Source organism: Parambassis ranga, chromosome 21 (assembly GCF_900634625.1).
Source record: "Parambassis ranga chromosome 21, fParRan2.1, whole genome shotgun sequence".
NCBI lineage: Eukaryota > Metazoa > Chordata > Actinopteri > Ambassidae > Parambassis > Parambassis ranga.
This window is the reverse complement of record NC_041041.1, coordinates 5,817,936-5,830,465: the sequence shown is the minus strand read 5'-3', so window position 1 is coordinate 5,830,465 and position 12,530 is coordinate 5,817,936. Positions and strand designations below refer to the sequence as shown.

The 12,530-nt window shown below is 41.1% G+C and overlaps 3 protein-coding genes across 3 annotated transcripts; 1 reads left to right on the top strand and 2 right to left on the bottom strand.

Annotated features, from left to right (window-relative positions):
• Window positions 1-4,032: 4,032 nt before the first annotated feature.
• Window positions 4,033-4,998, bottom strand: LOC114426891 (olfactory receptor 6K3-like). The gene has a single exon (XM_028394573.1). It carries the CDS (start codon window positions 4,996-4,998, stop codon window positions 4,033-4,035), a length of 966 nt encoding a protein of 321 aa, XP_028250374.1.
• Window positions 4,999-7,586: 2,588 nt separating this feature from the next.
• LOC114426878 (olfactory receptor 51L1-like) lies at window positions 7,587-9,308 on the bottom strand. Its single transcript, XM_028394539.1, has 2 exons — window positions 8,409-9,308; window positions 7,587-7,619 (listed from the first exon to the last, which is right to left on the bottom strand). Exons 1-2 carry the CDS (start codon window positions 9,306-9,308, stop codon window positions 7,587-7,589), a joined length of 933 nt encoding a protein of 310 aa, XP_028250340.1.
• Window positions 9,309-10,843: 1,535 nt separating this feature from the next.
• Window positions 10,844-11,770, top strand: LOC114426877 (olfactory receptor 4A15-like). Its single transcript, XM_028394538.1, has one exon. It carries the CDS (start codon window positions 10,844-10,846, stop codon window positions 11,768-11,770), a length of 927 nt encoding a protein of 308 aa, XP_028250339.1.
• The last annotated feature ends 760 nt before the right edge of the window (window positions 11,771-12,530 follow it).

The following is a 12,530-nucleotide window of genomic DNA, read 5'->3' as shown; positions in this document are numbered from 1 at the left end:
AGTTTTGTAACACCTACCAAACCATTTGAGTTTGTGCAATTTCCCACCGCATTTACACGATGCTGTGCAGTTTATGCTTTTATTCTGAAGACCCAAACGTTTTCCTGTGTAATTCCGGTTCTGTGTGCGTGCCATTTGACGCATTGGATTCTAGACGCAGAACAGGAAGTTCATTCCGCAGCATCAGTCAGAGGGACAGACGCACTTCTGCAAAGACAAACAGGCGTCACTGATAACGAGGATAACGAGGATTTTTTTTGATTTAACTGTCATATCCTCTTCACTGTGCTGCTGTCACGGTTCCTTCTGGGGCATGGACTTGTGATTATCAGCTGTGAGACACAACTTAAAACATTTAGGGATGCAGCAACAGCTGTAGTTATAATGTCCTAATTTTAGTATTTTTATCCATAAAAGAACCTCAGTATACAACAGTTCAGAATATTAACACCTTAAATAATGTGACCTGTCACATATTGACGCTCCTTATAATGGAGACCTTCCCTTTATTGTTCATGTTGTGACTATGATGGAGACCTTTTATATTAATTTTGACTCTGGTATGTCTCCTATTGAACTCAAAATATAATAAATCCCAGATACATTACAGAGTCACTAAAGAAAGACCTTTTGTTCAGTCAGTTCCTTGGTCAAAATCTAATTCTAAAAAACAAATATCACATTCCTCAGAACAGAGAGTCTCAAGTAAAGACATACCATTCCAAGTTAAACCAAAATTTAACAAGAACAGCTGAGTCCAACAAGTTCCAAAACAAGTCTCTGTTCCGGAAAACAAGTCAAGACAGAGCAGTCCAGATTAAAATCTTCACTTTGTTTTATATCCAATACAAAGTCGTTTTCTGCTAGTTGATTCAGGGTCAAAGTTCAAATTAGTGGAGCTGCAGGCAGCCATGTTAGCTTGATAAGATAAGATAAGATAAGATAAGATAAGATAAGATAAGATAAGATAAGATAAGATAAGATAAGATAAGATAAGATAAGATAAAACTTTATTAATCCCGAAGGACATTCTTGTGCTTCTTCTTGTACTCAAGTTACATTAAATGCAGTTAAGTACAGAGCATAAGAGTATAAGTGTCACTATAATCCAAAATAAGAGTAAAGTACGCAGTATGAGCACAATATATGATACATGGATACAAATATGGAGATGTAAGGTGCTAAGTAAACATAAATATAAATGTATGAAGCCTCAATTTCTTCTTTCCTCAAAAGAACTGTCTTTGTACCGGCCTGTCGCCGTGTTGTCTCATCTGCCATAAGCTTCTCTGCCATTTTTAGCTACCATGGTGACCACATGATCAAAAGAGGGCGCAACTACCACACCATGCCAGTCCAAAGTGCAGCCGACAAATGCTAAATTAAAACAAGCCCTATTAAATAACATTAAGCCATATGTCCCCTAAAGTGTCCAACACCAGGGTTCTGCCTTCACGACTGACAAGACCCTACTCCGGGAAACAATACTGGACAGTCATTCTTGAAAAGTGTTTGGAAGGAGCAAGTGATTGGATGAACCATCTGTCACTCGTTCAGCTGATCACTTTGCTTCCTGTTGCTGTCACCTGTAACTGCCAGACGTTCCTCACAGCATGGTGATTGCTCTGATCCACCGTTTTTCTGGCAGCAGGCTTAAAGCCTCAAAGAGAGATTGTAGTATGAGCTCAGAGCACATGCTCCATGCCAGTTGCCATCAGCATGAATTACAAAAATCTGAAACGGGTCCAAAATGCACAAACACACTCATCAGATTCAAGTTTCAAGTCAAGTTCTCTTGGAACTTGTTTCTGTCTTGACACACAATCTGAATACACTCAGCTCATGTCTGCAGGTTGTTCTACACAAAGAATTGGCTGTGCCTCCAGAACTACACCCCAATGCTTTTCCTCACTGTACATGTAGTCATGTCTGTATACAGACCCAATGAGGAAGTGGAGGAGTTTTCGTCTTATTTGGCCATGAGCTGCTCTGAATAACTGCTACAATGAAGTGTGCGCTCAAGAATGTGTGGCAGAACTCCCCTGAGATTCATAGGAGGGGGAGGTGTGTGTGTGTGTGTGTGTGTGGTGTAATATATACAGCATGAGACATAATGTTGATGATGTAGGGCATCAAGATAAACATTTAGCCTGTCATGATTACATGTGTATGTGTGTGTAACATGTGTTTTATAGAGGAAACAGCATCAGACTTTGCAGAGAGAGAGAGAGAGAGAGAGAGAGAGAGAGAGAGAGAGACTGTTGTGTGTTTGTTTAAGACACAGATGGTGTAATGGACATTGTGTAAGGCATAACTATGCAGATTACTCACCATGTAGAGCACAGATGCATGTAAGCCTGCAAAGCTTGGTGCCCTGCTGAATGCCTGTTTTTATGAGGACCAGTGTGAGTATTAGATGGAAGACATTTTTGCAAAGTGAGGACATTCTGCTCTTTATAGGCTAAAAGTTGGTAATATGATGGTTCAGCCTGCAGCTGCTAATTGTTTTGACCACTAGGTGGCTGCAAATCAACTCAACCTGCTGTATTTTAAGGTAACAAAAAGTTCAGCAAGAGGCCTGTTTCAGACATAAATCCAACATCCCATCTCTTTAAGATTAAGAGTAAGATTACGATTAAGTATACCTTTATTAGTCCCACAATGGTGGTCTCCACCAATTTCTGAGGGACATGTGTGGTTCCTAGAGGTTCCTATAAATGTATGGATTTAGGTTTTAATTATTTCCAGGTGTGGATAAGTAAGAAAAAATTAACAGTTTACTGCTTTGCTTTTTGCTTTTTTGCTACTTTTATTTTCTGTTAAATGAATTAAAAACTATTAAAACATGTTTCCACCCATCTTTCTATGATGATTTTGATTAATAAGTTACTCAGTTTTCTCCTTAGAGGCCACTGTACACACCTCTTCAGTCTGGTGAGTACAGCCAACACATACAAACACACACCCTAATGGTGTACATTAGCAGCAGTGACATGATTTCAGTAGCTTTGCTGCCATCTATTGGTCAGACAGGAGGGAGCAGTGCATCTCATTTTCTTTTGCCCATCTCTGTCAAACTGCACAGGTAACATGAACATCTACAGCCACCATGCTCATCTCTGCTTCACCTCTAAGTAAGATTATTTTACAGAGGTAAAGACACTGGACTGAATCAGAGAAGTGCCACTGCATGCATCACTGTGTCATGGATAGTTTATAAATAATACACAAGACACTCAGGCAATTTTTGAGCTGTTGCAAATTGCACATTTTTCTTCACTTACTTCCTGTTAAAACAATTCACAAATTTGATCCTTCAGGAAGTAGAATCACAGATCTGTACTGATCATTAAATATATTCATCTTCAGTTACACATTTCTTCTGGCCTCTCTGGCCTTTTGCAGTATGATCATAGAATAAGCCTGCAGAAAGGTACTTAATCCACTAGATGGCAGCATAAACAAGCTATTTTTTGTTCAGTTAAGAAGGCTGAAAATACAAACTCATGACCTGAGAATCCACAGATGTTCTTGTTTGGACACACACGTGAGCAAATAAAGATAAAACATCAGAATCTCTCATTTGTTTTTAATTTGTTTGTGTCAGACATTAAGATTATATTTTTATATTCCAAATGGTTTTCTCCTAAAATCAGACTTCACTGTTGCACCAAAATGTTCCTCCAGGCTAACATTACTCTGCTCCGTTGATGTATTAGCATGTATAGTGAAAAGGTTACAAAGTTAGAAAAGAGAAAAACTTCCTTTAAACTCTAAAACTGTGCTGCTATTCTTTGTTGAAGTGCTTATTTTGTTGTGTAACATTCTTCACTGACACACAAACAGACCTGAACAAGGGAATCTGGTCTATATTATTCTACATAAAGACTATATTCATTCACCTTTGTCTCTTAATGTAACATTATAATGAAACAACCACATCTAAACACACAGGCTTTATATGACAGGTAGTTTGATATCATTGCACATGAAGTTATATAATTCTATGAACAGAGTGTGAATAACAGAGACTTAATGCTTTATGGCTGTCCCCGTGTGCTTGCTCTGTTTGTGTATCCATATGACACCAAAGATCGCTCGTCTGATCTGGGGCAGGTTCAGGCCATAAACCAGAGGGTTATTGATGGGAGGAATGATCAGAAACTCCAGAGACAGAACAACAATGAGAACAGTATTAATTTCATCTGCTTGTAGTCGACTCAGCGACAGCTCGCAGAACAGGGAAAAGGAATAGGTGACAAATGTGACGATGTGAGGCAGGCAGGTCTGCAGCGCCTTTCCTCTGTGTTCAGTTGAGCTCCTCCTGCAGACCACAAGAATACGCAGGTAGGTGTACAGGACGAAGAACAGAGGGGTAAGGATGGTGGACACGATGAATAGGCGGCCTACTATGTTGTTCACAGTTGTGTCCATGCAGGAGAGCTGAACCACAGACCAGTTAGAACAGAAAATCCTGTGCAGCTTGTTTCCACACAGAGGCAACAGGCTGGACAGATAGAGACAGGTGCCGACAACAAACGCAGGATAAACCACAGCAAAGGTCAGGAGGTGCACCACCATCCTGAAAGTCATCTTACTGTGATAGTGTAATGGATGGCAAATAGCCACGTACCTGTCATAGGCCATGACAGTGAGGAGAGTCAGCTCATGTGTGACATAAGTGTGAATAACATACATTTGACTGAAACAAGACACGCGTGAGATGAAGTTCCTGTCGCTCATTATGTCCATCAGAAACCTGGGGAAGAAGCCAGCCGAGCCCCACAACGAGTTCAAACACAGGCAGCAGATGAAAATGTACATGGGCTGATGTAGAGACTTCACAAAGCAGATCGTCATGCTAACCACGACATTAATGAAGATGATGGTGATGTAGATGAGCAGGCACAGAATGAAGAACAGGTACCTGAAAGGTCCGTAGTCAGTAAAAAGAGTGAACTGAAAGGAGGCTGACGTCAGGCTGGCGTTGTTTTGCATGTCTGCACGGCAGCAGAGCTTGAAGAGATGAGAGGTGTGGACTCTAAAACAGTTATAACACAAGCATGAGTTTGTGTCTGCTTCAGCGGAACAACAAAAGAGTAACATGGCATATGTTTACTCCCTTAAGCATTTGCAAACACAGCTGTAAACATGATTAAATCTTCAATGACAAGTGAGAGTGAGGCACAAAAATACCTGTTGAAGTTGCTTGACATGAATAAAGAATTATAAAATCAGACCACAGCCTCTCCTGATCAGATCTAATCTAACCAGAGGCAACTGCTGAGCATTTATTAAGGGAGTACAATCACGTGTTCAAACTCCCCCTTCTCATCAAAGTAAAGAGTGTGAGACTTTCATATCATTTAAAAAACAATAAAAACAAACAAAAAAACAATAGGTTTATTTCACATGAAGCCAAATCCTGGTGAAATGTAGTGAAATGTGAAGGGAATCTTGAAGGAAATAAATAAAATATAATAATAATGATTGCATTTCTGTCTGGTGGTTGGTGTGGGTAAACTAGCTTCATCAGAAGATGGCAGTGTAGGCAACATGCAATAACATAGCTGCAGTAAAAATAGAAGCAGCAGTCAGCATTTCACTGTTGTTCACCTCCTTACATTACCAGGATGTTTTCATCCTTCAAGGCCGAGTGAGGTTTTTGTGTCCTCCTGGTCCATGAATGTTCACTGTGCTTATTCAGTAAATGTGTTTCCACTGGGTCTTGCACATCAGTGAAAAACCACCTCAGGTTTACTGCAGATTAGAGGATTTGTTGTCTCAGAATACAGAGAATGAAACGTTCAGGCCTGTTTGCTTTTCCTCTGAGTTCAGCTGAGCTCTTCTTTGTATGGCGTCATTTAGCTTTCATCATCATGAAAACACTGCAGAGATGTCTCAGCCTGCTCGCTCTCTCTGTTTGAAACTTTTCCTCACTCTCGATATGTTGTTCCAACCAGAAATATGTCGTGGATGTAAGGCTCAACAAGACAGTTTACATTCAAAGTGGCCTGTGCTCAGGCCTGCCTACTTAAAACTGCCGCTAGATGTATTATTAAGGATTAGGAGAGACCTACGGGCCAAACCTTCTCAGTTGACAGAGGTGAGAAACATAATAATAATTGAAACCTTTATTAGTCCCACAATGGGGAAATTGCTTAAGGCAGCCGAGCAAAGAGCTCCATACATCAGTGAGTACACTGGAGGCTATGCATGTAAAGTGTCTTGCCCAAGGACACACCACAGTGACAGGGAGGAGTTGGGATTGAACCACCAACCTTCCGGTTACGGGACAACCTTGCTATACCACTGCACCACTGCTGCCCACAAAAAATGAGGAATGCTTCACAAATTTGCATGTCATCCTTGAAGAGTTCGGAGTGGAGAGATGGTGAAGACACAGCAAAGGACCACGAGCTGAAATCAAACCTGCTGCAATCCTCAGCTTATGGGTGGCCTGCTCCACCAGGTGAGCTGATTGGGCCTTTTAAAGACTACATCTTTCAAAGGATGGTTTCCTGGTATGTGAAATTTGCTTTGATTGTTTAATTTTTTTATTGTTTTAATGGCATGTCAGAGATGGTCTACACCACAAACAAGACCCAATTGTTGTATTGTGACCCTATGTTTATTTGTTTATATGTTTCTTAAAAATTAATAAAAACTTAAATGACAAAAAAGGATGCTTCCCTTTTATTGACAGACTGTTTCTGTCCCTCTGTTATCTTCACAACCAATATTTTACTGTTGTCATTGAGATCACATCAAGGGTCAAGCTGAAAGATGGATGTTGTCCTTGTACACTATGCGGTGGGCATCACGGTTGGTGTGGTCCCAGTGAGAGATGATACACAGGTGTTTTTGTCAGAGGTGAGTTAACAACAGGTTAAATGTTACCTTAAGCCATCATCACTCCCTGACCAAAGTGTTTTTGTTGCCTGAACCACAGAAGTGTTGGATGAGTAAGGATGATGCAAGGATTGCCGTCTAATTAGGGTCATTGTAGCTCAGGGATTTCCCATCAACAGGACTATTTGTTTATAATTTGTAAATAACTACAGAGCTCACACAGTCCTTTGGGCCACCTGTGGGTTGAGGTCAAAGATGTTATTGCCTCCTTAATGAGGTGGTGAATCTGTGCATCCCTGTGATCCTGGGGGCAGTGTTGGCAGCGGCAACAGTCTCCGGCCAAGTCTCCCAGGGCAAACCGGTCCCAGTGAAGGGACCAGACAAACCACAATAAGGCCCTAATGAAGTGGACACTTTGGACTTGTGTCATCTCCTTTGTATTACAAGAACCCATCTCCTATAACTTTTATTTTATTTATTTTATGAGCACCCAGAACAAGACAGAAAGCAACATAATGAACAGGAAGCGCCCACACACACATGAAATTTACATAAAGAAGATTTCTATCATCAGTGATGATCAAACTGGGGAAATATGAATATTTTCAAACTGGTTTTACAGACATAGAACACCTTGCTCCTTGTACAGGGAAGCTCAAACTCTTGGGCCTGGCCAACCTTCACTGTATTTTGTAATACAGTGAAGTGTAAGGACACTTGCAGAATGCTTTATTTTATTTCTTATAAAACTTTAGATTGATCACATGCTGCAGTTTGTGCAGTAAGCAGGGGGTAGTGACAGATCAAAAAAAGAGGACTTCTTAAACTCTGCATTAAATCATAACTGATAGGCCAATGCATGCATATGAAATATGAATATCATTTTTGAGGGTTTAACTTCTTCAGTGTATAAGAAGACTATGACAAAGGGATGAAATTCATCAGCCTTAAAGCAAAACAGAACCTCACACAATACAGAGAGAATAGTTCAGAGAGGCAGGCAGGTCTGCATGTCCTCATCTCTAAACTCAGCGAGTGAAGCTGTGTTTGAACATGACGTGTGTGTTTGAGTTACTCATATTCACATGAGGTGTTCATCTGGCATGCACCTGCATTAAAACTGACACATTGAAGGACTCCTGTACTTTAAGATCAGTTAGCCTTCAGTCTAATAAGCTTCCACACACAGGTTGCCTCTGGCCTGTTGGCCTCATGCTGGATACTGTTAGTGGCCAGCACTGGCAAACTCCTCATCTTTTCCTTTATTGTCCATAAAGTAGCAGGACTCTGCATCTCACCTTCTTCTAGTCGACATTGTTGGAAAAGAACATAGTTTGTTTCATGTGTGTGTTCAGTTGTAGGCCTGGAGAATCAAACTGAACTATGCATACACACCTTGTGCCACCCGAAAGATAGTAATAGATAATGTCTGTGTGCCTTATAAAACAATATGAGTGCATACACTGAACATATTTGTAAATTTAGTCGTTATGAAATGTAGAGTTTTACCTTTTGGAAGGATGTACTTTGTGAACCATCAGAGCTCTAAAAATCACTCGCCTGATCTGAGGCAGATTCAGGGCATAAACAAGAGGATTACTGACGGGGGGAATGATCAGATATTCTAAAGATAAAACAACCGTGATGAGTGGATTCATCTTATCAGCCTCAAAACGAGTCAGTGAAAGCTCACAGAATATAGAAAATGAATAGGTCACGAACGTGATGATGTGAGGAAGGCAGGTCTGCATCGCCTTTCCTCTGTGCTCAGCCGAGCTCCTCCTGCAGACCAGCAGAATACGCAGGTACGAGTACAGGACGAAGAGCAGGGGGATGAAGAAGGTCGTTACTGTGACAAACTGACCCGCTACATTATTTGCAGTTGTGTCTACACAAGATAGCTGAACCACAGGCCAGTTAGAGCAAAAAATCCTGTGCAGCTTATTACCACACAAAGGCAAACGAACTGAAAGATAGAGGCAAACACCACAACTAAACACAGGGTAGAGAACGCCGAGAAGTGCAAGACGTAAAACCACCTTAAACGTCATCTTACTGTGATAGTGTAAAGGCTGGCAGATAGCAACAAATCTATCATAAGCCATGATGCTGAGAATGGTCAGCTCACAGGATGCATATGTGTAAATAACGTACATCTGAACGAAACAAAATGGACGTGGTATGAAGTGAGTGTCGGACAGAATGTCCATCAGGAACCTGGGGAAGAATCCGGCCGAGCCGTACAGAGAGTTAACAGACAGCCAGCAGATGAAAACATACATGGGCTGATGCAGAGACTTTTCCAGACACACTGAGAGAATAATCCCAAGATTAGCAGAGATTATCAACATATAGAGCAACAGACACAGAATAAAGAACAGATATCTGAGCTGTCCAAAATCTGAAAACAGTGTGAACTGAAAAACGAGTGGAGGAAGACTTTGGTTGCTCTTCATGTCTGCACAACAGAGGGATGCATCTAAAAAAGGAACAAATGTGATGGAGGAAAAGAGACAAAGGTCATTTTATCATAAGTTAGAGTAAACCAAAAGTTACAACCAAAACTCAGGAAGTGGGGAAAGAAACTGGCAGATATGTTTAGGGTACCCCATCTTACCTGTCCCAACCTCACACCACAGCACAAAACTAAAAGCTAAGAACCCTAATGGCAGCCAAAGGACAACAGGCCGGCAGAGAGCGAGATCCACTGAAAGAGCGTCCTTTTCAAGCATTTACCCAGCATGCAATTGACCCGATTTCTCCACAGCTAAGCAGCCACTCCCCCACACAGCTGAACCCACTCTACTGGTGGACACCTGGAAGTAACAAGAACGGGGGAGGGGGAGGAAGAGAGACAAAACCAAAACAATACACACATACAGGCCAAGCCTCCATAATACATCAAATGTTCAACATCAAATGAGAGCTATTAACGGATGCTGGTGTGGATCGAGACTGAAGGTGCTGCACAAACTTCATCTTCTTCAGCGAGCAGCAACATAAACAGACAGTCCCGTGGGAGCTAAAACTGCTCACAAGATTGTTACAGTACAATCTGATGAGATTAGTTCCCTTAACACAAGTGTCTGTATGAGCTCAACGTCCGTAACTTGACTCTAGCTAAATAATGTAGCTTTCTGGCAACTCTTTGGTCAAATCTGTCATATGTACAGGACTTCTAGTGTCTATTGTACGGACTAGTTATATTTGGACTTAAAATTATGCCACGATCGCCTGAACTCCTCAAACTCCGCTCGTGCTCACCCACTTTGTCCGTATTTGGAGTTTTGGCGGACTGTGATGCTGCCAACATGGTGGTGGTCTACCGTCCCGGGGCCTCCCATCGAGCCCCAATCAGCTCTTCAGAAACACACGGCTGACATGACGGAAGCGCATAGTTCTTACTGTCAATGTGTACGACCCTTGAAATTTGGTGTATGGCAGCTCTCCAATGCTGAACCATTAATGACCAGCAGGGGGAGCTGGACGTGTTAGTGTCTGCTCAGATGCAGTTTTGTGAACTTTAGTTGTGCTTCTATGTGCTTTTTGGGGAAAAAGATTCTTTCTCCCAACAACCCTTCTAAACAAACTGTGCTTGTTCAGTCTTCTTCTAATTGTGTTGTCAATGACATCACCATGCTCAGGCGTCTGACAGCTCTTGTTCTCTTGTTGTGTTGTTCTTCAGTTATTTTTGTCTTAAATTGTTCTCATGTGTGCTGCACAATGATGTCTTTGCAAGGATGAAACATAAAAAAAGAAGGGTTTTATGTTGACTACTTATCATCAGCCTAAAAATCAAACAACAGGCCACATCATTAGATGTTCATGAAACCTCAAGAGTGACATGTTTATGTCAGATTAATGGGACGTGTGGAGAGTGAGGTAGATAAAAACAGACTCAAGTTTGCTTTTAAATTCCTGACTTAGTGTAGCACAGGTGCATGAATGTGCCATGTCAGATGTCAACAACATTTGACTTTAGATGATCTTCATGGATGTGGATGGTAAATTTAATGTAACACATATAACTCTTGATGGGTTTGTGGAACTCAGCAGATACAGATATCTTTATTTCATCATCACATTTACATCATATATTCTCATTATGTGTTTTAATTCTTCTATTGTGTGCATTATTGTTGTTCACAAAAACCTCCATGAGCCGATGTATGTTTTTATTGCAGCTTTGCTCATCAATTCTATTCTGTTCAGCACTCTGATCTACCCACAGATTCTGATTGATCTTTTGTCAGAGAAACAGATCATCTCTTACACTGCTTGTCTCTTTCAGTGGTTTGTAGGTTACTCTTCGACAGGTTCTGAATTTTGTCTTTTAGCAGCCATGGCTTATGACAGGTATGTGTCTATATGTAAACCTCTGCACTATGCAAACATCATGACAAAGACAACTGTCAGTGTTTTCCTGCTTTCAGCCTGGATTCTGCCTGCTTGTCACTCTGTAATTCCAGTTGTGCTGAGCGCCAACATGAAGCTCTGTATGTTTGTTTATGAGGGAATCATCTGTAGCAGCACAGTGTACAAGCTTCACTGTGTCAGCTCCAGACTATTACATTTGTACGGTGTGGTGGCTGTGATAAATGTTGTAGTGCTCCCTGTGGTTTTCATACTCTTTACATACACCAGGATATTTGTAATAACATTTAAAAGTTGCAGAGAGGTCAGGAGGAAAGCTGCACAGACCTGCTTACCTCACCTGCTGGTGCTAATCAGTTTCTCCTGTTTGTGTATGTTTGAAGTGCTTCTAGCTCGACTGGACGACAGTTTTCCTAAAACTGTACGTTTAATAATAGCATTACAAATAATTCTGTATCACCCTCTCTTTAATCCCATCATATATGGACTTAAGATGAAAGAAATCCATAAACATCTCCGGAGCTTGTTCATTAAAACACTCTAATGTGCAGCAAACTGTGCAGAGCAGCAATTTCTCTGAACAAAAAAGGTATTCAATGTAAATATGTGTTCTGCAGCAAACTGCATGTAAATATTTGATGCCACGTGTAGTTAATCATAAGTGCTTCAGTTTGTGTTTATCAGAAACCATCTTACCAGCAAACCAACACACACTCATGGTGTCTCTGTGTGTTATTGAGATTCATACTGACTGATGCAATATTCTATTTTTTATAACAAAATGACAGTCAGTATTTCTGGTTTTAGCTCGGTGTCTGTCAGGTTTTAGTGACACTTTAAGACTCTATAACACTGTAATATAATGAAAATAGTGTTGTGTTTGGGGAATTAATGGACATTTATGTTTTGCATTGTGCTTGGTGCCTTGCTTTTTCCTGCTCCCCCTCCTTTTATAGGTTCTTTTTTTAGTGTGGCTGGGCATGGCTTCCCGCTGGCTGGTGATTGGTGCACCTGTGTCTTGTCAACTCCACCTCACTCCTTAAATGTGTGGACCTCACTCTGACTCCGGATTGTTAGCAGTGACTGGTAACTCTCTTGCCGCTGTGACCTCATGATCTAGTTTTTCTTGGTGTTATTCCTAGTGTTCATCTTTGTGGTCAGTCAAGTGACTCTTGTTTTTTGATTGTTTTCGAAGGGACTGTTTGCAAATGCTCCTCCAGCCAGCCTGCCATTCACACCACCCTGCCTGAAAACTCCGGAGCACATTCATTGTGAAACCCTTTTTGAACTGTTAAACTTTATTG